The 26,918-nt window shown below is 37.1% G+C and overlaps 3 protein-coding genes and 3 long non-coding RNA genes across 6 annotated transcripts; all 6 read right to left on the bottom strand.

Annotated features, from left to right (window-relative positions):
* Positions 1–1,157: 1,157 nt before the first annotated feature.
* LOC126728931 (AT-rich interactive domain-containing protein 4-like) lies at positions 1,158–2,241 on the bottom strand. The gene is made up of 4 exons (XM_050434678.1): positions 1,973–2,241; positions 1,797–1,895; positions 1,247–1,338; positions 1,158–1,170 (listed from the first exon to the last, which is right to left on the bottom strand). Exons 1-4 carry the CDS (start codon positions 2,135–2,137, stop codon positions 1,158–1,160), a joined length of 369 nt encoding a protein of 122 aa, XP_050290635.1. The 5' UTR covers positions 2,138–2,241.
* Positions 2,242–15,276: 13,035 nt separating this feature from the next.
* On the bottom strand, positions 15,277–16,957 carry LOC126727667 (uncharacterized). The gene is made up of 2 exons (XR_007656370.1): positions 16,302–16,957; positions 15,277–15,728 (listed from the first exon to the last, which is right to left on the bottom strand). It is a non-coding gene; the product is annotated as an uncharacterized LOC126727667 (long non-coding RNA).
* A 53-nt stretch (positions 16,958–17,010) lies between these two features.
* Positions 17,011–19,255, bottom strand: LOC126728929 (uncharacterized). Its single transcript, XM_050434677.1, has 2 exons — positions 18,744–19,255; positions 17,011–17,151 (listed from the first exon to the last, which is right to left on the bottom strand). Exons 1-2 carry the CDS (start codon positions 18,936–18,938, stop codon positions 17,011–17,013), a joined length of 336 nt encoding a protein of 111 aa, XP_050290634.1. The 5' UTR covers positions 18,939–19,255.
* Positions 19,256–21,266: 2,011 nt separating this feature from the next.
* On the bottom strand, positions 21,267–22,966 carry LOC126727669 (uncharacterized). The gene is made up of 3 exons (XR_007656373.1): positions 22,624–22,966; positions 21,674–21,812; positions 21,267–21,472 (listed from the first exon to the last, which is right to left on the bottom strand). It is a non-coding gene; the product is annotated as an uncharacterized LOC126727669 (long non-coding RNA).
* Positions 22,967–23,078: 112 nt separating this feature from the next.
* LOC126727668 (uncharacterized) lies at positions 23,079–24,290 on the bottom strand. Its single transcript, XR_007656371.1, has 3 exons — positions 23,782–24,290; positions 23,572–23,679; positions 23,079–23,144 (listed from the first exon to the last, which is right to left on the bottom strand). It is a non-coding gene; the product is annotated as an uncharacterized LOC126727668 (long non-coding RNA).
* Positions 24,291–24,364: 74 nt separating this feature from the next.
* Positions 24,365–26,695, bottom strand: LOC126728928 (serine/threonine-protein phosphatase 7 long form homolog). The gene is made up of 6 exons (XM_050434676.1): positions 26,585–26,695; positions 25,662–26,419; positions 25,210–25,300; positions 24,689–25,096; positions 24,507–24,603; positions 24,365–24,375 (listed from the first exon to the last, which is right to left on the bottom strand). Exons 1-6 carry the CDS (start codon positions 26,693–26,695, stop codon positions 24,365–24,367), a joined length of 1,476 nt encoding a protein of 491 aa, XP_050290633.1.
* Between the last annotated feature and the right edge of the window lie 223 nt (positions 26,696–26,918).

The following is a 26,918-nucleotide window of genomic DNA, read 5'->3' as shown; positions in this document are numbered from 1 at the left end:
TGAAAATGCTCTAGCAGCTGATTAAGCAAGCAATAACAAATTGATTAATTTATACACCAATATAGCCCTCAGTATTTTCCACACTAGTGGAGAAATAAATAAGGAGAATGCATGTGAAAGTTATGATAACTCGATAAAGTCTGTTGATGTCATATCAGATACATATCAAATTGTTATCATGATCAAGTTACACGAATTTAGCAAAGTTCTAAGTTACATGAAAATGAAATCTAAAATGTGATAGAACTGTTGTTGCTAAGACTAAACAGCGGGCTGTATTATATAGGCAGCATACCTAGTCCAATAGGGAAAAATGATTTGTAACAATGGGGAATACACCTTAACATAAGGGAAATTATATGACTGTTTCAATATCATACAGCTACAGAACTATGTTATTGAATTAATTTGTATAAACTGACATCTACAATTCTATTTTGAGACTACTCCTTCTGCAAGGTATAGAGGAACAATGGAAAAATTTAAAGGGCTTGTGTTGAGCATAATCTATCTATAATTAAAAACAATGGGAATATAAAATGATAATTACATTCCTATACGGCTACACCCACCTTCCCTCAGATCATATTTGGGAGAGGCTTGGAGGGATTTTCTAGAGCAAAAAGAGCATGGGGAGGGCATGCAGGTTGTGGGCTAAGGCTCATCAATATTCACTAGTAGTTTCCTAAGATGTCTTCCTGACATCTATTAATATCCATTAGTTATTTTCTGAGATTTTTTCTTGAAATTTGCAATGCTGCAGTGCGGACAAATGTACTCCAGCCCATCCGTTTTAGCATAGTCCTGCCAATCATCATAACGATGCCAAGACATCAAATATACATTTTCGAATCTACTCATGCTGTCTGTATCTTCATGCAAATGGATCAAATAGGAAAAGCCAAATGGAAGGAGACCAAAAGCTAAGGTAAATTTGCAATTCATGACACCACTAAATTAAAAGAAATCTTACTAAGGGTTCATGTAAATTACCACAGCATTCACCCACATTTTGTATAAGAACCCAAATAAGGCAACCATACCTTAAAAGCACCAAGCCCCTGCCACCTACCACAGCCAAAGTGAGCCCACTCGCCACATATTCCGCAGTTCACCCAATCACCAGCTGCACTACTGTTATATCATGCAAACTCAAATTATTTAGTAAGGCTTTCAGTTTTGTGTGCATGCATACAGTAAACAGCAACATGGAGAGAGAGAGAGAGAGAGAGAGAGAGAGAGAGACAACAAGAAGCATTCTCCATCTACATCATCATGAGCTAGTTCATATTCTAGAAGATAAGTTTCGTAATGCCTTTTTAGTGTATTCCCCACACCCTAATTATCAGCAGAATTACAACTTGAGTCCTCCAAAAGTTTTCCAAAATCCTTGTAAGTTACAGTAGGTTAATGAAATTTGAAGTATGAAAAAATAACATCATATAAAACCAATCCCAAGAGAAAATCGTAATTTTAAAATAAAAATAAAAAAATAAAAAAAAAAATGCCAGAGTTAGTTTCAGCCTATCTAGCCCCCTCAAGTTAAGTTATAAAGCTCAACAGAAAATATTGAAAATAAATTTGTGTCAAGAATATTTTGAAAACAAATAGTAAAAAATCATCATTAGCAAACGCCATCTCCCAAATACTTCAAATTTTCCCAATTAGATAAGCTTGCAATCACAAAAGGCATTTACTACGCAATGTGACATAATATTAATTTTGTAATTAAGGTCATGCAACATAAAGCATCTCAAGAATAAAAGAGGAAAACAATGAAAGTTGAAAAACCATACAGTCATTCTATTGGTCAATGTGTGATTACGCATCTTTGTGAAAACTTGTCCTTTCCAATTGATGCCATTCCCAACATGAAAGCCTCCTCGTGAAACCACCTAACCTGAGGGACCAACTTTTTAAAAGCTAGTTCTTGGCATATTTTCAATAACCTTTAATTAGGTAAAGAACTTACTTCTCTATACAAGTTGAAAAGGTCAAGGCGCTTAGCATTGAGAATGGCATCAGGGAACTCAGCTAACCCACCTTGAGGAATGAGACGAGTATGTCCACGGAGGAGGGTCAAAAACTGCATTACATCCCTAAAAAAATCCTCTTGCCAGGATAAGAAAGTTGACATATAAGTATTTCAACTCCTTGCACATAAATTGCATCAAGTATATCGAGAGATCCAACAAGGTAGAACATTCATTTGCATAAACAGCTAATTCATATACAAGATCTTATTACCAAAATCTATTCAAACTCAGCTAATTTATCTAACTTGGATAGACTTCTAATAGTGTTTGGCTGGCAATTATCTTTTCTAAAAGTAGAGGAAGAAAAAAAAAAAAAAAAAAAAAAGGATTTGTGACAACAACGTGGTCAACATAATTGAAATCTTAAAATCCTTCTCCCTTTCCCCCAACTGCAAGAAAACCCTCACAGGGTCTGGTTTGGGCAAAGGTGTAAGGATCTAATCTAATATTAAATTTGCTGTAGCTGGCTGGCCTTAACCAAATCATTTAGGTACTTCCTCTTTATTTTCAAAAAATATCTGTTTGATTCCGATTTTGCTGTCTCCATTCGTTCGTTTGTTCGTATTTTCTAAATTCTCATTCTTATTCGGCAGATCTTCTATTCTATATATGTTTGTTCAGCATTAGATCTTAGATCTAAATTTATTGGATCCTTCTTGATTATATATATATATATATATATATATATATATATTTTTTTTTTTTTCTATTTGTGTTTTGCTTTTGCAGTGAGAATTAGAAAATGGATATTCATCGAAGAATTCAAATTCCAAGTCTAATAATAAGGTATCGTATTTTTAATTTCCTTGAAATTAAGGAAATTATGAAAAGGCAATATACATATATATATATATATATATATATATATATACTAGCCTCTGAGCACGTGCTCACGCACGTGCCCAGAGGCTCTTCTATTTTTTGGGTAAAGATTAATAATTTGTATTTATTAATAATTTTCATTTTTTGGGTAAAGAAACAAATACATCGTGATGAAGTAAAAAAAAAAAAAATGAATACATGGGATGAGTTTTGTAGATTGGAGAAGTTTTAAAACTAACAAAAGAGTAATTATATTTTGTGAGGAGTTAGTGAGTAGAAGTAGGAATTTAAATCAACATAAAAGTAGGAGTTTTTAGAAGTAGGAAAGCATTTCAACGTAGAAGTAAAAATTTATTATTTTTGTCAATTTATTATTTTAATCCCATTTTTAAGTTTTAGGTAGGGATATTTTTGTCAGTAAAAAAAGCAATAACTAATTTTCTGAATCCTCTTAATATAGACATATATATATATATATATGACAAATATGTATATTTATCCGATAATTATGAGAGGAAATTATGATGTAGGAATCTGATGACATAGATCTACCACAAGATATAAAGAAGCTCAAAGGAAGAAAAAATATATATCTTCCAAATACGTTTGAGTAGATATAATATCAAGAATGAGCTTGAAAATTTGTGACAAAGATTTATTTATTGTATGAGACAACATATTAAAACCTTTCATAAAAATATCTATTACCTCTAAAATGAAGAATAATTAACATATCAGCTAAATAATGCAGGGGTGCAAACATGACTGTATGGGGCACAAAACCCTCAACGCACTGCACTTTCATAGACTGCTCAACCAGTAAGTCAAACACAACATAATACAACAGTGTAAATTTGTCACTAAAGAGAAGCTGGAAGCTGATGAGTCGTGGTGAAACAAATCAATGAAAGAAGAAAAAACAAAACATAGAAATGCCTCCTCACCTTCAGCCCCCAATTCCCAAACCCCAAAAAAATAAGTTCTACTTCTTCTATGGCCACCGTAAACCCTCCCAACACCGCCCCACCGTCCGCGGCGGCCTCTTCTCCAACCGCCAATCCATCTCCCTCCACAAACCCTCTCCTCCCCACAATCCTCAACCCTTCAATCTCCACCACTGGGACCCACAACATTCCCCCACCACCACTGAAACCCGCAACACCAACACACCTCTCTCATCCGACTCTCCCCTATCGCCCGATACATCATCGACTCATTCCGCAAGAACCAAAACCACTGGGGCCCTCCCATCGTCTCTGACCTCAACAAACTCCGCCGCGTTACTCCGGACCTCGTCGCTGAAGTCCTCAAATCCCAACCCGACCCGAATCTCGCCTCCAAGTTCTTCCACTGAGCCTCCAAGCAAAAAGGCTTCCACCACACTTTCGCTTCCTACAACCGCTCTAACCGTTTCCGCTCCGCCGATCAACTGCCCGAACTCATGATCTCCCAAAACAAAGGGATTTTTCAGAAAATAACTACAAAACCCAAACTATTTCATTAGTTAGGAAACGTTTGAAACTAATTTGGAATATAACAACTCGAGTTCAGAGGGGACGATTTCCTGGGTTTTTTTATTTTATTATTGCGAGAAATCGAGTTGAAAGAACTCGACTTCTAAGCCTAGAAAACGAGTCCAAAGGACTCGGTTTTAAAGCATGGAAACCGAGTCCCTTGCACTCGGTTTCAAAGCCTGGAAACCGAGTCCATTGGACTCGGTTTCTACTCTTTGAAACCGAGTTTAACGAACTCGTTTTTCAGGCTTAGGAACCGAGTCCTTTGGACTCGATTTCCTTTTATAAACTGCCAGCATTAGTTCCATCAAACAGCAGCACTCCCATCCAACAGCAGCACTCCCATCCCACAGCAACAACATCACGTGGGCATCACAGTTCCCCCACAGCAGCTTCAGTCCCCAGCCCTCCACGTGTCTGTGGGTCCCAGCTGGACCTCTGTCCCTCTTGCCGTGGGAATAAGTTCTCTGTATTGTGAATATATCTTCCATATCAGAAACTCAGTCTCTATATTCAGCTCTCTCTTGAACACTCTCTATATTCAGCTCTTCAACTCAGTCTCTATATTCAACTCACTCACAGAACACTCATCACACAACATTCTCAGGTAATATTTTTACAATATTGTGATTATTTTGCTAGATTTTTTTTAAAGAAAAATTTAGAACATATTAGGAAAAGTTTTGTTTTTCTTATTTGTTAGTGTAAATATTGTGATCAATTTATTTGTTAGTATATTGTGATTATTTGCTAGGTTTTTTTTAAAGAAAAATTTAGAACATATTAGGAAATGTTTTGTTTTTCTTATTTGTTAGTGTAAATAGTGTGATTAATTTATTTGTTAGTATATTGTGATTATTTGCTATTTTTTTTTTAAATTAATGTTATGACACATTTATATAAGATCATAAATCTACTTAAGAAAAAATATCTATAATGAGTAGTAATTTAATGATTAATTGTTGGGAATATTTAGTAAATAATTGTGATTAAATTACAACATATTGGGGAATTTTTTTTTTGTTAGTGTAAATATTTTGATTAAATTACAACATATTGGGGAAATTTTTTTTTTTTTTTTTTTTTTTTTTTTTTTGCTAGTGTGAATATTGTGATTAAATTATTTGCTAAGTTTTTTTTTAAGAAAGTTAATATTGTGATTATTGGGAATATTTAGTACCAAATATTGTGATTATTATGTGAAAATTTGAGTACTCTAGATATGCAATTTTTTCCTTTTTATTTTTATTTTTTCATTTAAGAGAATATATAAAACTTTTTTGGCTAAAGGTTCGAAGCTCAAAATCTTATAAATCCAATTATTTTTTATTTTTTTTAAGGAAGTTGCAACAGTAAAATTGTAACATGAAATGGTCATGACCATGACCATGACCATGAATGAATGTGTAAGGATGGTGCAGCACGAGCACGTATAGTTTGTGAAAAAATTACAAATATTTGGTGTTGTTACCATTTGTAACATTCCAAGTTAGGAAAAAAGGAGCAGACTTTAAAAATAGAAAGAGAGCAAACGCTGTCCATTTCCATAGCCCTTTAGGATTTTAGGGGATTAGATATTGGCAAAAAGAATGGAGTCATTAGGGATTTTTTTAGAAAATAACTACAAATATTGTGATTATTGGGAATATTTAGTACCAAATATTGTGATTATTATGTTATTACAACATATGGGAATATTTGTTTTGTTTGTTAGTGTAAATATTGTGATAATATGCTAAGTTAAAAAAAAATTAATATTGTGATTAATTATTGGGAATATTTAGTACTAAATATTGTGATCAATTGTTAGGAATATTTAGTACTTTTAGGTCTTTCTCATGGATATGAAATGGATTATAAGTTTGATACCTAAGATAGTAGTCTTTTTACCATAAATTATTTCAAGATATATTTGTTTAAGATTTGTAACAGAGATTTCAATGGATAACTGGTTGGTATATAATATTTTTGTTCATCATAACTTATTTGAATGGGTTTTGAAAGTCATGCCCCTAGAATGATTTAGAATTTTTAAAGAATATGAAATTGGTAATGACTATTTTTGTAAGATTACTAAAGGTGAGTATATGCAAATTTGGTTGAGGTTAGTATTGTTGGCATTTCATACGCAAAGTTTTGTGATTGATGTTGATTGAGCGTTATAAATTTGTCACTAACACAATTGCACTTGATGATCTATAGGTTGACAATGATCTATATAAATATATACTACGGTGGACCCCTTAGCAATGCCAACCCTTATGATGGAGTCTCATTTCAAGGTCCGGGTATCCAGTGCTACTATATGATGATACGCCGTAAGCTAAAGACCCTGAATGAGCTGAAAGTAAAAATTATGGAAGAGTTGCAAGTGAACCCTGCTTTGCATGACATACATATTACTTTCCGTTCTCCATATGAAATCCTCAATCAATGCATTAATTACAGATATATGGCGATAACAGAGGACAAACATGTGAAATTCATGTTTAGTAAGATGGACAAATGGAAACAAGCAGCAGATTTTGAGTTATACGTCACTTTGGAGCCTCGTGCAGAAGTCGGCGTAGAGGACGAAATTGTACAAACAACTACATCTCTACAGTTTGCAGTCCTAGATGATCAATGCACCACATTGGGAGGCTATACACCCCTTTTCAAGAGACACCAGTAACAATTGAGAGTGAACCTGGAAATAGATATGAAGATCAATTTTGTACACATCGAGGTGAATCCTCTACAGTTCCAGTAGTTGAAGATGAAGATGAAGACGAAGACTGTTCTGGGGAAGATGGTGAGGATAGAGATGAGTATGAAGAGAGGATTGACGATGGTGACTTTGACAGGGGTCTTGATGACCATGAAATTACTCACATTCCTCATGTTGATGATATGGCTGAATGTGATGAAAATGATGAGGACGCTAATGCTAGAGTTCAGCATGTTACAAATACGACCCTCGTTTATGAACCTCCTGCCTCATCATTTTATGAAAATACTTGGGAAAATATGGTTGATCCTGAAGTTGTTCAGCAAGCATTTGGTTCTTGGAATGCAGACATGAATTTTGCGAAAGGGTTGATTTTTGCTAATAAAGATGCGGTGAGACGTGCATTAACAATTTACGCCGCAAAGCATAACAGAAACTTTGTGACTAGTAGGTCGACCACAAGTAGACTGTTTGTGAAATGCAGCGATGAATCATGCATGTGGTACGTTGGGGCAGTTGTGAAGCCTGAACTCGGACTATGGATGGTCACATCTTATAGGGGTCCTCATAGTTGTATGCCCCTTGCCACGGCCCTTGATGGTAGAATGATGGATTGTAATTTTCTAGCAGAAGAATTTGTTCCATTGGTGAAAGAGAAACACACGGCAACAATTTATCACCTCAGACATTTCATTAAAGGGAAGTATTATGGGCATATTCTTTCTTACTATAAGATATGGGATGCGAAACAACGAGGTATTGCAAAGATATTTGGGGATTGGGAAGAGTCTTACCAAAGGTTGAGAAAGTTATTGTTTGCATACTGGGATCAAGAACCTGGCACCCGTTTCTGGTTTCACACCATACCCAGGGACGAGTTCGGTGATACAATATTGCGCTATATATTTTGGGCTTTCACTCCATGCATTGCAGGATTCAGACATTGTAAGCCAGTGATCAGTATTGATGGGACCCATTTGTATGGTAAATATCGAGGGGTGTTGTTGATTGCAGTGGCCACCGATGCCAACAACAAGGTTTTGCCTCTTGCCTTTGCCGTTGTGGACAAAGAGTCAGGGTCTAGTTGGGGGTGGTTTTTAGAACGCCTCAGGAATGCACTGGGGGATGTGATAGCAGATAAGGACATCTGTATAATTTCTGACCAACATAAGGGTATTCAAAGTGCAATTGCAAACTGGCCTAGACATGATGATGGACGACAATGAGTAGTTCACAGATATTGCCTTCGACATGTTGCTAGCAACTTCAACACGCATTTTCAGGCCGCCACTTTAAAGTCATTAGCCTTGAAAGCGGGGTATGCTACTCAGGAATCTAAATTTGAGTTGTACATGCAACCTATCAAGGAAGCTGAGATCGAGGCCCTTAGGAAGAAACGGAGAACCGAGCGGCAGGAAAGTGAACCCGACTCATCCATCATGCCATACACATATCTAATGAACGAGGATCTAGACAAGTGGACCCAACTACATGATGGTGGATACCGTTATGGGGCTATGACAACCAATGTCTCGGAGTGCTTCAATGGAGTACTCAAAGGTGCCCGTGGCCTACCCATTGCTGCAATGGTTGAATTCACTCATTGCAAACTTGTTGCGTATTTCCATGATCGACACAAAGAAATTACTCATGATCTCTCAAAGGACAAGGTATGGACTAAATATGCCTTAAAAATCTATGGACACAACCTACAAAAATCAATTTCACACCAAATAAATCCGTTTAATAATCTGAATGGTATTTATCAAGTAATTACTTCATACAACATCTATAGCTCTGAAGGGGGACACCATAGTTATGAAGTAAATGTAATGGCCAGAACATGTGGTTGTGGAAAGTGGCAAATGAGAAAGATCCCTCGTTCACATGCAATTAAAGCTCTTCAGTACTTGAGGCAAGATGCGACTGCATATATTGACCCATGTTATAGTTTGGTGAACGCCATTCACACCTACTCACATGCATTTGTGGTGCCAAAGTCAGATTCATTGTGGAGGGATGTGGATGGTCCAAAGTGGGTGCCTGACCCAAAACTGTTGCGGGGCAAAGGTCGACCTGTGGCGTCTAGGATACGAAATGAGATGGATGGGGTCCGGCGAGAACCGGGAAGCCGGAGGCCAGATTCTGACTTGAGGGAGATTCAGCAAAAGCAAAGCTGTGGACTATGTCATCAACATGGGCATAACCATAGAAGATGTCCGCTTTCCCGTGGGGCTTCGACAAGCAGTAATAATCCAAACTAGGTAAGTGATGCTTTTATATAAAATGCCATGATTGTATCAATTAGCCAAGTTGCATAGATTAGTACATATGTTTTGGGTTTTGGTATCTAACAACAATATTTGAATTTTTGCCAGGCATGCAAATACTCGAGTTTGGAATGGCATTGTAGATGTCAATTGGGGTTCTCTTTATTATGTATTTGAACTTACTACTGGGTTGTATCCACACAATTATTATTTTGTTTGTCACTGAATGAACTTGTAATCGAAGTATTTTATATCCAATGTACCTGTTTCTAGATTGTGATATTATGACTGTTTAATTTTGTCTTTCAATTTTAAATCCCCACAATTTTGTAGTTTATATTGCTTATGTAAGGTTGAATTTATTCAACCATCTAATTGGCTTTATTCCGTGCCAAATTTGCTTGTAATTCAGCATTTAGTAACCCTGTATTTAGGTGGGTTTGTTGTAAGGGTAGTGAGTGAGATAGAGTGAAGATTGCTCAAGAGTGTGCAAGAAAACAGAGAGTCGCGGCTGGGACTCGCGGGTGGACTCGCGGCTGCAAGCCGCCAGAAGCTGCACACGTGCCAAGCATGCTGGAAGATGAACAGTCATGCTAGCTGGAGCACTACAGGACAAAACAGGACAACTGGCCATACGGTTAACTCGCGACTGGATCTCGCGACTTGGTCAAGCCGAGAGGTCAAGCCGCGAGCCACCCCTGTTTTGCCATAACCTGACGTTTCACATTCCTCTCACACTCCAGTATAAATACCCCTTTAACCCACGATTGAAAGAGAGCTTCCAGAGAGAATTTTGAGAGAGAAACCCTAAAGAAAAACCAGATTGCTTCACCCACAATCTATACCTTAGAGTCTCTTCAAATTCCCTTACTCTCTTCCTCTCCATTGTCAAATCCTTGAGAGGCATTATACCAAACCTGGTTCTCACCATTATCATCTCTGTGAGACAGTTGTTTGGAGTTCTGGGAAGCAGTTAGGAAGAAGCCAATCTTCATTGGTTGATGCTACGGTCTAGTAGCGGAATCCGGGAAGCTAGAAAAGAAAAAGGTTCGGCGCAACCTCGTTGGAGCAAGAAGCTTGGAGGGCTTAGGTGCACTGGGTAGATTAGGCATGGAGGGTCTATTGCTGTCCTTGTATCCCAACTGTATTTTCTAGTGGATTGATTACCGCTTGGAGGGCGGCGGAGAGGTTTTTCGCCGAGGTCTTCGGTTTCCTCTTCGATAACACATCGGTTGTTATCTTTGTGTTTGCATCTTCCTTCCTCTCTATCTTTGCCTTTATTTTATCTGCTGTGGTTTTATTTTGTTATGGCTTAGATAGTTGTTTAACCAATTTCATATTATAGCATGTGTTAAGTTTCCGCACACTTGTTGTTTGACATATTGCTTGATTTGGTTAAGTTGTATTTTGGGGGTCTAAACGTTCAAAGGTGTTTTGTACACGTTTTTGAACTTTCAGCTTACTACTCACTAGTTTAATTGTGATGATTGAATTAACTTACTGAAATGAACTTTAAACAGTACATATATATCCAGGCTAGGAACAAATTTTGTCAGAGTGATGTGTGACTTGGACGGTTAATTTTCAATGAATTAAAGGTAGCACTGTACCAAACTTCAACTTCAAACCTTACAGTTACAGACTACAGGACAAGCTAAATGGAGAATTGGGTTTTGGGAATCTCCATCCCCTTTTTCATATATGAACTAGTCTTGGCCTTGTTAATAGAATCTTTCACAATGTGATAAAGTGAAAGAACACCTATTGGCTATTGCTTAATATTGTCTTTTCTCAGCTGGACGGTACCACTGCCACATGGAGAAGAAGGGACAGCCATCGAGGTCAAGTAGAAAGCAATAAAAAAAAATTCAAGTTATCTCAGTAGAACTACTACCTTACTAAAGCCGCTGCCATAGACAAATAAAGTACGTAAAAACAAGATGAAAGAAATGATCCATATGCTAGCAGGACAGGTTGTGGTACTAGACCAAATTAGATGTGTTCAACAAGTGGGCGGTCCTTTTCTTTCCCAATATCCCTGGAAAATATTTTGTTTCTTCCCCTAATGTTTCATTGTAAATTTTAAGGTTGTTTTTTTCCTCCTATTATAGTTAATTATAGAAGACCAAAAAGAGAAATGGCAAGAGAGCTCCACATAAATGCAATAGCCTCATTATTTAGGTAAAAAAATAAAAATAAATATTTATTTTATTTTTTAGGGGAGAATATTACTTGTAAGGGTTCTTTTGCTCCCAAAAAAAAAACATAAAAAGCCTTTATTGAACCCAATGTTCACAATTCTTAACTATGATTTTTCCTGAATGCTATAGACACACACACATCCTTCCCTTCCCCTTCAAGCAGTAATATATATTGTCAATGAATTATCAGCCCTTTGATTATTCGTGCTTTGAGCATTGATGCTACAACTTCCAATTGAAGCTTGGTCAGTACCATCAGTGCAATCATGCTCATTCATCAAAAAACAACCAAAAAGAGAGAAACAATAAACAACCCAAGGAAACACTTATTTCTGAAGACACTCGTAGGAAATTTCCCACCTCAACATCCATGCAAACCCGACTATGCATTTATCTAGTGAACAAATTATTGTCTATCAAATATATCAATTACAACCTCCCATTTGTCTGATTTTTTTCCCCATTTTAAACATTGGTTATTTTATAAGGAAAAAATAAATTCTAACAATTTGTGATTGATAGAAGCATCAATGGAACAGAAAAGGTGAAATAGATGACTTTTATTTATCAAATTAGTATCATTTCGGTAAATCTCAACATAATTTAAAAGCTGTACATAGAAAAATTCTTGTACAAGCTATGCAATTCACATACAAAGCATTACGCAAACCAACATACTGATTATGAAGAGGCTATACAATCATACATAAGATCTAGCTAAATCCAATCCATTTAACCAAGGATGGAACAAAGTGACAAATTACATATAAAAAACAATCAAATTATATAGCCAAAATGGATAGATGCTACACAGCTACACTATTGTTGCTTATAGTAGCCACTTTGCTTATATACCTTACTTTCTCACTATGGTACCGCTCCATCAACTCTTGAAAAGAATGTTTGTTGTTGATGGACTACTCTATATCAGCAAATGATGATGCACAGGCAATGAACTCCTTCACACGCTCTTGAAAAGGTGTATAATTAACTAATAGACGATCCAAAACGATAAAAGTAGATTCCACCACCTGTGTCATGGACTCGTGTTGAAGCGGATTCATTGATTCAAGATGGGTAAGAAGCTGATTTTGAAGAGGCAACACTGTCTGCTCAAGCACATCCACGTTTAAAGTTGTTACGCTACCTTTTAGCAAAGCAGGAGGACTCTTGGGGATTGACAATTCACTCGAAGACTGAGCGTCACGACAAGATATTTGTGATGACGTCTCATCAAATTCAACAATTAAAGGGCTATGATGCAGGTCAACAGAGCCTTCACAATTAGACACATCTTTATCTCGAGGAACAAATATGGAATCAAAATTAGGGAAAACACCTGCCAAAAATATGAATCAGAGTCACAACCAAAGATGAAAGAGGGAAAAAAAAACCAAACAAATGGAATGTAATCTGTATTTACCACAAGAGAGAAGCCGAGGTGGAAGAACTAATAAACATCGAGGAGGAGGGAAAGCAAGCCGGCCCAACCAACCCAGAATATGAAGTCCTAAAACTTGACTTATACAATCTGTCACTGGAAGAAAAAAAATATATATATATATTAACAAATAATTGATAAGGGCAAGCAGCAAGTTAGCAAGAACAAAGCAAGAGAAACATAAACTATAAAGATACGGTGGGTGAGAGGGGGGGGGGTTGGGCTAGGCAGGGCAGTAACTGTAGGATACATAGCAAATGTGTACATGCGCAAGAAAATACCTTCAGTACAAGTGTCTCCAACAGCAGTAATCTGCCTCCAGATCTCAACCTGTCCGCAATGAATCTCAGCCTGGACCATAAAATGGTTTTTCTGCTTCTGGGTCACCTTCAACTACTTCCACTCCAATATAATATCCTTCCTTATAATCTCCTGATTTTACAATACAAACAAAAATTATAGATAAACCCAGTTGGAGAACAAAATTAAATACTGAAACTTGGCAAAGATAAGAGGATCTCTGGGATATGGAGAACATCATTTTGGCATCTAAAATTTGATATGGTGTAGAACTCTAATATGTGGACACAATTATTAGGCCGCTTGTCTTGTGCCACATCAGCTAGTTTTCTCATTTTGGAAAATTATACTGACCTCTCCCAAGATTTTCCGTTGTTATACACTTTTTTTTTTTTTAATTAAATATAAGCTATTTACATTGATCTCCAACTAAATGGTTGAAAAAATAATTATATTTTGTGATGGCCAGAGGGAGGATAGACATATTTGTGAATTTTTATTTATTTATTTATTTTATTTGCAGAGGGTATGTAAATTAGTAACTAATCACAGAAACATGGTTGCTTGGTCTGCTGTGCAAGAATCGTCTACTTCTACAGGTAAGTAGTTGCATTCTCATCTAATATTATATAATTTGTAACAGTTAAATTGTACAAGTTAAATCAATTCAAGAAAACTACAAATGTCTTGAAATTACCAGTGGCTGCCGAAACAAAGGAGGTGAAGACAGCTCAAGAAGAAGCTCCAGCAAAGGCCAAACCTCCAGCAAAAGCTGCGGCCAAGCCACTGCCTCAGTTAATGGAGGAGGATATCATCCCTTCATTGAAAGCAATACTTGAAGCTCAACCTGATCTTTCTGAAATTGAACTATCTTTCCAAGACAACAGGGTGAGTGTTTTTTTTTTTTACTATTTAAATCCTACAAACTGATATGTAGCAATCGCAAAAAAAAAATTCGGACACTTATTTATTATGTTGTTAAAGTGAGGTCAATCACATTTAGCTTTAGTATTTTCCTTTCTATTTTTTCAAAAATTCTCTTGGATTGATTCCTGTGTTTATCATGAAATCCCTCTTAAAATCTCTCCTTTTTTTTAACTGGGAAGATATTAGAGACTAACAATTATATGAATAAAGATGTCAAATTTGGTTCATAACATATTCTCCAGTCAAAACCAATTCTATTTGGTAAAACATCACATTCAGTAAAAGAAAAAAGAAAGCTGATATCTTTTAATTTTTGCTAACTAACACCTTATATCTTTTTTGCTAACTAACACCTATAATTTTTGCTAACACCTTATATCTTTTACTAGGGGGGAAAATGATTCACAATTACTTTTGTAAGGTCATATGTTCTGGAGTCTTACAACTATAGGTTTATAAAAAAGAAAAAAAAAAAAAACTCCTTACCTCCTTTAACTTTTCAGGACCCACTTCCACCAACTCTTCAACTGTGCTGTAATAATCAAGATGAATTACAGTGTGCTGAGCAGGAACACTTATTTAAGCTAGGGGGTGGATAAATCAAGGCACAAAAGTAAAAGAAATGTAACCTTGGCAAGTCCCTCCCCTTCATTTTCTGCTAGGGCCTTTGTGTTAGCCACCAAATTTTGGGTCTTGGGATTGCTTACTTCAAATCCCTCTTTTTCAGCTTTCTCCCTTGCTTGAGCCTGCAAATTTTAGATATTTAGTCAAAATTGCTGCCTATTAACCAGGACTGCTGATAGGAGCTCTTGTTTTCATATACATGGGAAAGGAATATTTTATACGTATAATGGGAATATAATTAGCAAAGTGAACAAAAAACAGGTATTACATTAGTGCCACTCTAGTACACCGGAGGTATTCATGATAAAAAAAAAATATATTATCACAGACCAAATAAGCTTATTTTACAATGAGACAAGTCAAACAACATCTCAGCAACCCCAACTCCAGAATTCAGTGAAGGCTTCTTGACCATAACATCAGCTCCAACATAATTTCCTATGTCAACTTACTAAACTAACTAAGTTTCAGCAAATTTACTATTTTTTTTTTTTGAAGTAAGATGTAGTATTTTTGCAATATCTGAGACTTTAGTTTATTGAACTTGACTAATAATTATTATATGGGATCAGTAGCAATGTCTAAAGCAACTGAAAAAACCTACAGAGTTGTCTTCTATATTGGATGTTGGGGTTTCCCCTGAGTCATGTCTTGCAGCCATTAAGGAACTTGTACCAGGAGATTCTGGCGGAAAAACAGTATATTTTTCAGCATATATCCGAGGAGGGATAATGGGCGCTGGTGGTGAAATAGTAGACAGATAATGCAAGAGCATCTGTATAATTTGCCTGAAGTTTGGTCGAGTGTTTGGGTCCTCTCTCCAACAATAAGTCACAATCAAACCCAAATCCTCAGGGAGGTTTTCAGCATTGGGCCTCACATTCTGAAACAATAAATATTTGGATGATGTTAAAAGCTCCAACAAATAAATGAGATTTAATCTACCAATGGGACAATGTGAATCCTTGTGGCACACATTGCAAAATAAATTACCTGATGGCCTAATCATTGAGATTCATACAAAAACAAATAAGGATGTTAGACCCCTTTCTAGAATAAATTGTGCTTATTGTACATTCCATTCCATTCAATGTCAAAGTTTGAAACTAATGGTTAGATATAAATTAGGACTACAAGAGCAATTTTAGAACAGTTAGACTTTCAAGACGTTCTTAGGTAAGGCAAAAGCATAATGAGCAAATACAACCCATGCTGTCAGCTTTCAAAGATATTCAAAGATATAGACAAGAAATTGCATCATTCTAACTAAAAGTGGAATAGTTTGTATGGATTACAATTAAAAGAAACATATTGGTTCACTTCTAGCAGCAATAATTTCCTGAAATTTTCAATAAAGGATCCAATTGTATAAATTATGTAGCCCGTCCTTGCATAAAAATGTCTCCACCCCAACCAAAATTATAAATAAATAAATAAAAGTAAAAACATGTGATACCTCCTGGTCTGAATTGTATGAACCCAAAATTTTCTAGTCTTTTAGCTGTATCCTCAGAGAATGCCTTCACCCAAAAAGATAAAGTCTCCTTAGCCAGCTGCAAAAAAGGAGTATTTCCAGAAAACATAATCAATTGACATAGACATCAACAGTAAGATGCACCATTATTATACCAGGGGGAAAAAAGAGATTAAAGTTTGGGAAGACTGTATGAACATAGTGTAAGCCACCAAAGGCAAATGACTTGTTAGATTTCTTGGTCCCAAAGTTAAAGTTAGAAGCTCATAATTTGTTTATCCTACTCCCATAAGTTCTCATCAAAAACTGAGCTCAGCTGCATTAGGATTTTGTCATTCTGGATCCTTTAATCTTCTATGCAGAGCAAATGATATACCCCATTATTAAATTAGTACTACTCTTACAACTAAATTGAACTCTACACTGTTACAATTGACAAGAAACAACAGATACACTTTATAGGTCACAACAAAACGTAAACATATCCGTAAAACTTGTAGACTCCGGGAATTGGATGTTACAACTTTGTCAATGTAATATGCTACCCACAAACTGAAAGCAATTATAATAAGACATGGCAATTCAACAATCTTGTTTCCCTGTTCTCTCGTACTGAAGAGAATTTGAGTCCTCCTGGATATGTGGTTCTCAGTGCAGTCATTTCTCAAATGCAAAGTCAATGTAATTGAAATTAACAATTTACATGCCTCTCAGTCCTTCCCCAGAAGTTACCATCTGCTAGCACTATCGCATTAGTGTTGGTCATCAAGATCCCCAAAGCAAAAAATATATTAGATACTCCAATAGATTCTCCATGTATTCCTTGTATTGCCTGTAGAAAATCAAAATTGCAACACATTTTCAAAGCGCACATAAACAGATATGAACCATCATTTTTGATAGTTATTTATGTACTTGCACATATACACATACATACATGTGTGTGTGTAGGGATTTACTATCATTCCCACTTTCATGTTAAGGATAGCAGCCTTCCCGTTTTTGTTTAGCCAAATATTCCCCACTTCCTCCATATAAGGTGTGGGCATTTTTTTCCACAACTATCAAAACCACCCTCACAACTCACACTACCCCACCCAAGTCACACCATGTCTAATCAAGTCTTTACCATGTCACAAGTGTTAACTAGTTAAATATCAGACAATTAATGATGATAGACAGGAGCATTTCACACTGAACACAGATGGAGTGCATACACGAGGAGTTTATGATTGACACAAAAACTGTACCAATCACCATTGGCAAAAGGCCAACAAGAATGCAAAGATACAGTAAGAGCAGAAGGTTCATGACAGTTCAAAAACGTGTACAAAACACCCTTAAACGTTTAGACCCCCAAATACAAAATAACCAATTCAAGCTTTATGACAAACAACTAGTGTGCGGAAAATGAACATAAGCTATAAACAGAATTGGAAATCAATCTAAGCCAATTATAAATCACATCCACAGCAGAAAATAAAAGGCAAAGATAAAGGGAAGAAAGATGCAAACACAAGGACAACACACGATGTGTTATCGAAGAGGAAACCGAAGCTCTCGGCGTAAAACCTCTCCGCCGCCCTCCAAGCGGTCAATAATCCACTAGAAAATGTAGTTGGGATACATGAACAGCAATAGATCCTCCAAGCCTAATCTACCCGATGTACCTAAGCCCTCCAAGCTTCTTGCTCCAACGAGGTTGCACCGAACCTTTTTCTTTTCTAGCTTACCGGATTCCGCTACTAGACCGTAGCATCCGCCATCCTTGGCATCTTCCAATGCTTCCCAAAGCTCCAAAAACACTCAACACTCTAAATGGGTGTGGGTAGTGTTTGGATAAAAATCTCCTCTCAATAGGTATGACAATGAGAGAGGGAATGAGAAGAGACTACAAAGATTTCTCTCTAAGAATGAGTAGCTCTCTCTAATTGGGTGGGTGTTTTGAAGAAACCTCTCTTAGGGTTTTTCTTTTTGAATAGCCACCCATATCTTGTGGGAATGAGGGGTATTTATACTGGTGTGAGAATGGAATATGAAGAGTCAGTTTTTCCAAAAACAGGGCTGACTGGCGACTTGACCTCGCGACTTGACTGAGTCGCGAGTTCAAGTCACGAGCTAACTTAATGGCCAGTCTGGATTTTTGTCGTGTAGTGCTCCAGGTGGCGTGACTGTTCAGCTCCCCTGCATGCTCTGCACGTGAGCAACTTTTGGCGGCTTGCAAGCCGCGAGCCACCCGCGAGTCCTAGCCACGAGTCTCTGCTTCACTGCACTGTCTTGAGCATTTCTTCACACTCTCTCACACACTACCCTTACATGATTCCCACCTAAATACAAGATTTCTAAGTGCTATATTACAAGCAAATTTGTCATGGAATAAAGCCAACACATGGTTGATTAAATTCAACCTTACAGTTCACTTACAGTCAACTCAACCTCCAGCACAGCTAGGTCTTGGAGATTTGAAGAGTCCTCAACTCGTGATGGATCAATATACTTTGTAGATGTTAAATTCTCTGAAGTCTCATCATGTTCACTCCTCTCTATGACAGGCTCTTGATCTTTCTCAAAATGTTCATGTACAGCCACAGAAGTTGGGAGATGTTGAGGATTTTCCATCTCTAGTGAATCAAACTTCCTCTTTCAATTATTAGTACTCAAATCACCCATTTTAGTGACTAACTCATGGCTTGTTGAAGTAGAATCTACAGATATGCCATGTTTGCTTTCATCTACAAGATCATTAATTGTGGTAATTTCTTGAGTATCCTCCCATTGAAGGAAATGACAAGCTCCTTGTCCCTGTTTCAAAGCCACAATCCATTAATCAGATATCAACTAGTATGTGAAAGAATGGCATTTTAAAATGCTCTATAAGGAGGATACACAAAATGAACAGAGGCTGCTCTCCTAAAATGCTGCCATTGGATCTATATCTTTTCAAGTTTCTTAGTTTATTTTTATCTGTATTGGTTTTAGGACAAGGTGCTGTATAAGTAGTTGGAACTAAGCAAGACCCACTTACAGATGGATGTTTGGCACATTATATTTAATAACATTAACGCCAACAATGAAATAAGCAAAGGACCATGCAATATAAAATTATACATGGATACTGAGAAAATTTATATCACAAAATATCACTACATGCATAATCACCCATCTCATATGAATTTGCATTACATGCCTCAATTTGTTGGTGAATCAACGGTAGTGATTGTTAAATGGAAAATCCAACTGTGAGTTCAACAAGTATATACTTTTCTTCTATACATGTTAATAAGTTACACTCAATCAGGTATTGCAAGAAGGATTAATCATGCCAACAAAAGCAGATACTAAACCGCAGAGTGCTAGGCCAGCAGTTCTTAAGTTAATGAAATACAACCAAATAGTTCAATTACGCTAAGCAATTGATATTCCATTAAAAGTACCAAATTACCAATCGGAAACATAGACCATCAAAGAAACCACGTTTATGAACCCATGTTTTCATAGCAATACAACAGAAATTAGTGACTTTTGTTGAAGTTGGTGAGCTTACTCAATGGTTCTATATCTATCACAACTGGGAAAAGAGTTCATACAGGTAAATTACATTGTTTGAGAATGGTTTGTCGAAATTTCAAAAACCCCCTCCTATTTTTGTAAAAGACACTCCACCCCTTAATATATTGATTTACACAACAAATAACCCCTTATGACCATTTATGTTCATTACAAATTTTCAAATTTCTCATATTAAATTCTCAACCACTATATCCACCTAAAAAAATTTTGCTTAATAACCAGATTGGTTATATCGTAAGAAAAATTTTAAAATAAAATAAAATAAATAATAACCATAGGGGGCTAAGTGTCATTTTTTGAAAATAAGAAAGGGATTCCGACATTTCCTCAAACCTTAAGGAAGGTTAGTGTGATTTACCAAAAAAGTGAGTCTTGTTCAATTGCCAAAAAAGTGATAACAAATCAAGGGATACAAAAAAATAAATGGAGAATTCAACATATCCAATAGTTTTTTTTGTTATTTTTTTAAAAACAATTGACTTTTGTGCTACTAATTATCAGCCGGGAAAGAAAAGGAACAATTTGGTGAGATATGTGTGTGTATATATATATGAGATGGTAATTTAATAATAACTATCACAAAGTAAGGCATACTACATACCCAAAGACCCACAAAGGGACTGCAAGGAGCATTGTACCGACCATCACCCACTCATTTCTTGTAACAGGACCCATATGCTCCAATTTCTTTGCAGCCATGGCAGGGGCATCTGGTGTGTCTTTGGCTTCAGGAGGATATAACGAGTATAAGACTAGAGGAGTAGCTAAAAGACAAGCAATTGCTGGTAAACTAGCAGCTTTGAACCAACTTGTACTGTTAACACTCATCTTTCCAGTTTCTATTTAATTAAGAATTAAAAATAAAATCCTCAATAAATCACAAAAAACTAAAGACTTCCAATTCAACTTATATCTAGTCGAAAAAAATAATTGAATTGCGAATATTAAAAAAAAAAAAAAAAAACAATCGCATTGCAAAGACATTGAATTAAATTAAATTAAATTTGAAGTCAATTCAATTGCAAACTGGTTCCATAGTGTTTTTCGGTTTGACAAATGATCCATAGAGTTACCACTAAGGTACAAGGCTCTTCACAGAGAAGAACAGAAAACTAAAAGCGAGCAGTGAAAAAGGTAACTGTTATTCATATCTACCTAAACTATCTGCCGATACCTTTGAAGCATGTCCTTGTGCTGCCAGCTCCAGCATGGTAATTTGAACAGCACCTGGCTGCTCTGGTCCACGTGGAACCTAAATATCACTAGAATTGTTCACAAAGAACGTTGCATCTCGTGTTTTACGAACAGGTTCAAGCATGGCACCTTTAAACTGCCAAATTCAAGAAAACAATATAAGGGGCACTATCACTGTGGTTAGTTATTTCCAATTGACTTCCCTCACAATATTTATAAAATAAAAGACAACTTGGACTAAAGTTTAAAGCATAAAATACCAAGTATCTTCATGTATGCAGCAAACTTACACAAACAGAAATATCTGAACTGAAAAGCCCTCTGTCCAGAAAGCTAAAATCACAGAAATCACTTTCTTCTAAATTGTTAGGAGTACCATCTAAATGCACCTGTAAAGGTTAAACAACCATCATAAAGTTTTCTGGAACATGAAAAATAATGCTCATATAACGGGATGATCTTATCTTCATGTGTAATGATTTTTCTGCTCCACCCTTGGCCATTAAATTAAAGGTTTATTTCAAGAATAAGGCGATCAATGCATAATGATTATATATAGAACTAAAAGAGAGAATTATATGATTTGGTACCTCTGGACAAAGTATTCGATCAATCTCAGTGAACAGATCAAGTGTGGTGCAACGGCGCTACTGGACATTTTCAAGGGATAGCAGTCCGGCTGCATGCACCAAGTCATAAGTTCTAGGATACGTTGGAAAGGCTTCACACCTGAAAGGAAAATGGAATTATTATATATACAAGATCAAAGCATAAATTATTTACAATTACCAGATAAAAGTACAATACAATGGCTAACTTCTTTGTGAAGCAAATGATACCAAAGTAGTTCCTTAGATTGCTCAAAAAGATCATTCTGCGACAGTGCTGAGTTTTCAAGGGATCCTTGAATTGTATCATATAATTCTGTTATTATGGCATATCCTTAGAATGCATAACTTCTTTCAGAGTTACTTTATAATCTTTGGTAATTTGATTCACCAATACTCCCAACTAACTCCAAGCTCCAAATTATTTGAACGCTAAAAATCAAATCCCCTATACTGCTACTATTACTAAGTACCCTTAAAATTCTCACCAAACGTATCTGAAATATAGAATTGGCAAGTAACCACCTACACATTAAAGTAACTGTAAATCTTTTCCAATCAACACTTTCACTAGTAGACATGTAATGCCAGCCAAGTTCAACAGAAGGATTGGAAAGACAAGCCCCCTTCAAAAAGGTTAGTACTTATCCATTCTATTTAAGATGACCCACCAAATAAATTTTTAAATAAAAGTTCCTGGAACAGGACAGCCAATTGAAAAGATATCTGGAAGGGGACAGCAAACATGTAACTTGGATCAATTTATCTCCAGGGTTCACTGACTAAACTAAATAACCTGATATACTATCCTTGCATGTATATGAAAGACTGGAGCAATAGAATAACATTTAGTTGAGATTTCAGGTTAAGCAAGAATACCAAGATGTATCATTTATACTGAAAGAAAAATGGTAGGAAGAAGGTTTCATTACCAATCATGCAATACACCAACAAAACCCCTGTCCATGATCAAGGGAAGGTAGTTTGGTCCATTTGTATGGACCACATTCATGTTTTCTGCACCAATGTATCTCCCTCTCTCTCCCTCAACCCTAAACCCTAAAATAAAAGATTCCAAATCTTAAAGATTCCACCTGCTGATGCCACCCAACCAGTGAGATTAATGCTCAGAGGACGTCCAACCTTTCAGCCTCCAGCTGTAAGTCTCTATTTTCAGCAGTGGAACTAGGCGTTTAGCTATTGTGTGGGAGGGCTAATTAGGGACAGAATTGTGTGTATCTATATATATAATATAAGAAAAGAAAAGTAAGTGCATTTTTGGGGGAGCCACTTGTATACATAATTAAACTTTATCCTCAAATGTAAAGAAAAATTTAAAGCATTTAGAAAATCTTGGGGGAGCAATGGCCCCCTCACGCTATAACATGTAATATGACTTACTTCCCAAGAGCTTTATGGTGCAGAACAAGTCCCAAACCAGTACCATCCATCCCTACATACATTCATACCAACAAAGTTTCAACATCCAGCAATTTTAAATATAAAAAATAAAAAAAACTGACAACAATTTGCCTAATGTTTTAACCCACCAAAAAACACATTAAACATCAAAGAACAAAATCACTTAAAGAAAACCAAGAAACATATCCACTGAAATCTAGCATCAACACATATCTCGTAAACACAAAGCACAAAGCAAATTCAAAAGTAGAGAGTTGGATAAACTTTCCAACCAGGCATTAGTATTTCAATGTAAAATTTACAAAAATCAAAGACTTTGAAATATAATTAAAAAGAAAAGGGTTTCTAAGATAAACTCACATCAAATAATCAGGAATGTTTTGAAAGCATCAAAAGAATTAAATAAATAAAAAAACAGTGATTTCAGAGAGCGAGAGAGAGAGAGAGAGAGAGAGAACCTCTATGGGATGCTAATCCTAATGCATTTTACGCTTATGCTGTCTCGTATAGTGTCTGGTATGTGGGGGAGGGGGTACTGCATCTCCTTCGTGAGGCTCCTCACGTTGCTGCAAAAATGGAGTTACAACCAAACAATGGATTACATGAATTCCAAAACCAACCATAACAGTAGTTACTCAATATTCATTACATTAAATGACTTGTCATACCGTGGGGCCAGTGTTGTGTCCTGCTTTGTGACCACCTGTCCCACAAGGAGGTGCTTTTATTGTACGTTTAGGTCGACCTGGTAGGGGTGACTGTAACCCAACAACCTGCTCATTCTCAACATGCACAGCTGGCTGTTTTGCTTGACTCCCAACAACTGAAGATCCTACAACTGCGGGGGAGGAGGGTGTAGCAAATGAAATGTGAGTGCCCGTACTCATGGGATCTATATGCAGTCTAGGAGTGGGCATGAATGACATGGAGTGACTATGGGGCGGTACATGGTCTATATGACCAATGTTGTACGATGGGGATTGCGTGTGCATGACAGGAGGGGTTTGACTGAAATCAGGGCCGAGATCAAAGGATGGTGGAGTAAATGAAAGATGAGCAGGATCAAAAAATGTATGTGAGGTATGTGAAGGGATCTCGGGGTGAAAAGATGCATGAGCAGTGGGTAGAGAGATCTCTAGGTCAGAAACTGCATGAGCAGTATGTGGAGGGATCTCTGGGGAAGGAGATGCATGTGGAGGTGGAGGCAACTCTGGGGCAGGAGATGCACATGGGGGTGGAGGGAGATCTGCCCTACTGACAACCTGATGGGATGCAGCACGCTGACCATGGCTATGGCTGGCACGAGTTAAGCTCGTGCTTGGTCGTCCAGTATCTTCTGGCGCTTTTGGATTTGCCCCATCGATATCTTCCAACGGAAGTCGAGCAGTTATACGGTGAAGGCGTTCCACTGTCTTAAGTACAGCTGAAATATGCTTGTACTCAGAACTGCCTACTGTATAAAGTTTCAACAACTTCTTGTGACTGGCAACCTGAAAGTAAATAAATACAATTAGTACATCATACTGAAGTTCCTGATACGCAACAAAAATTGAAAAGAAAGGTCGAAGCAATTACCATAATAATAAGTAAAGCCAAAGTGTGGTCGACGAACCTCCAAGTCACCCTATCGTACCAATCGAAGTATGGATGAGCAGGCGACATATCACCCTCTAGTCGTGCTCCAGGACATAAAGATCGTGCTCGAGTATTCCATACTCGGATATGGCCATAATGTATGTCCCTCCAATTCACCTCCATCTTCCCCCTCAGGTCTATGGCATGAAGGGCTTCGTCAGTATCAACATATTGGGGGGGGGGGGGGGGTTCTTGTACCATCCCGAACTGACGAACAACACGGTCCGGTGTATGTTTCTCTACTAGCCAGAAACATACAAGCGGTACCCTCGCCGTCCATACATCCCTTCCGGCGACACAAAACGCAGGCAGGTGGGCTAATTCAGCTTCATATGGTTGCCACACCACCTGAAATAGTCAAATCAAAGGACAGCACATTATGCAATGTTCCATATCTATGAGCTCTTTTACATTTATAAATACAATAGTCATAAACAATAGAATAAACACAATTTTGGTACCTGCTTTGGATGCATACAATCTAAAAGCTGACGGTACCGGACCAGACAGATTTCAGCGGGGCTATTCAAGGTGCTCACAACCCACACAGTCCTACAATTGCGAAAGAGGGAGTCAATACTTGGAATTGAGAATATGAAGTAATCAACAACAATAAATGATGGGCAATCGTAAATTTAACAGTACATACCACTAAGATTATACTAATAAATGATTATCTAAACATATGATTAGTGGTGGAGCTAGAAATTAATAAGACTTATATTATACATTAATCATAACATATGACCTCCGTGGTTGTCAAACGATATATAAAAAACATTAATAAAAATCCTATTAATGAGTCAAAATTTGAAGAATATCAAGGTTAAAATTTTATTTTCTATGTCTAACAATGTGTTTAAAATTATGGATCTATTTCCAATAGAGAGAATCGGTCAAGGAAGAGACTTACTTAATAGACAATGGAGAAGGTGCAAATGGTGGGCCATATGCACCATCTGGTGGGAGGTCCATCCTTGGGCACAAAAAAGGGAATCTGACCCATGCCCAATACTGAACTAGCAACAAGGCCCCACCAATCTGACTAGCACCTCTGTCAGTTGCCCTGCATAACTCTCTGTACAGCCATGCAAGGCAAGCGCTCCCCCAACTGTACTGAGGTGGATTCCGAAGGTCCCTCAGCATCTGCAACCACATCGTATGCACCCTATCACCAGACTTGTCGGCGAAAATTGTGTCTGCCAGGAGTGCTAGGATATAGCACCGTGCATATTGATGCACAACCACCTCTGTTGCATCATCGGGCAACCCTTCGTCAATTTTTTCTAATAGCTTCTTTATTTGGATCCTTTGTCCTTTAAGCGTGGTGTCATTAGTAGCAATTCCAAGCAGACTCTGACATTCATCTTTCCATGTCAAGTCAGTTGTTCCAACAATTGCCTCACCATCGATTGGAATTCCGAAAAGAACCTCCACATCTTGTAATGTGATCGTTGTCTCACCATGTGGCAGGTGGAAGGTGTGGGTTTCACGCCGCCATCGCTCAACGAAGGCCGTGATCAGGTTATGATCAATCTCTCTACCTGGGGTCCTATACAGCCCCTCTAATCCAACTCTCTTCACAATGTCGACGATACGATCATCCACCACTATCCGGCGTCGTTTTCGGAACTCGTCATTACGACCGCGGCATTTCAATGGCCCTGGATCCTGCACATGATAGAACTATGGTGATGAGATGCAATATGCCATAACCTTTGTATATATGATTGTAGTTATTGATCCCAAAAAACAAAAATAAAGCAGTTATGAAGGGACCTTAAAATATCAACCCCAAAAAGAAAAAAAAAAAAAAAAACCAAATCGAATCGTTACCTTGCCTTCCCAAATAGCGCACGCTCGATGTGTTTTTATAAACCTCAACACCGAATCGTCCATGGGCCCAGGACCAAACTCATCAGGGAGCTGAGCAAGAACAGCAGCCATACTGCACGAAGTTTAGGGAGTCAAGAGTAATATAAGCACATGTTAAATTGGTAAGGATCCCAATTTCTTGCACAAACGATAAGTATTCAAGAGCTTCAAAAACGATAATATACTGCACCTAAAGTATATAAGTTTTACCCATTATACACACACACACATATACACTCTTCTAACCATGCATTTTATCATGAAATATGTTATATTCATATAAACACTCAAAATC

Source organism: Quercus robur, chromosome 5 (assembly GCF_932294415.1).
Source record: "Quercus robur chromosome 5, dhQueRobu3.1, whole genome shotgun sequence".
In the NCBI taxonomy this organism is placed as follows: Eukaryota; Viridiplantae; Streptophyta; class Magnoliopsida; order Fagales; family Fagaceae; genus Quercus; species Quercus robur.
This window is presented reverse-complemented; position numbering and strand designations above follow the sequence as displayed.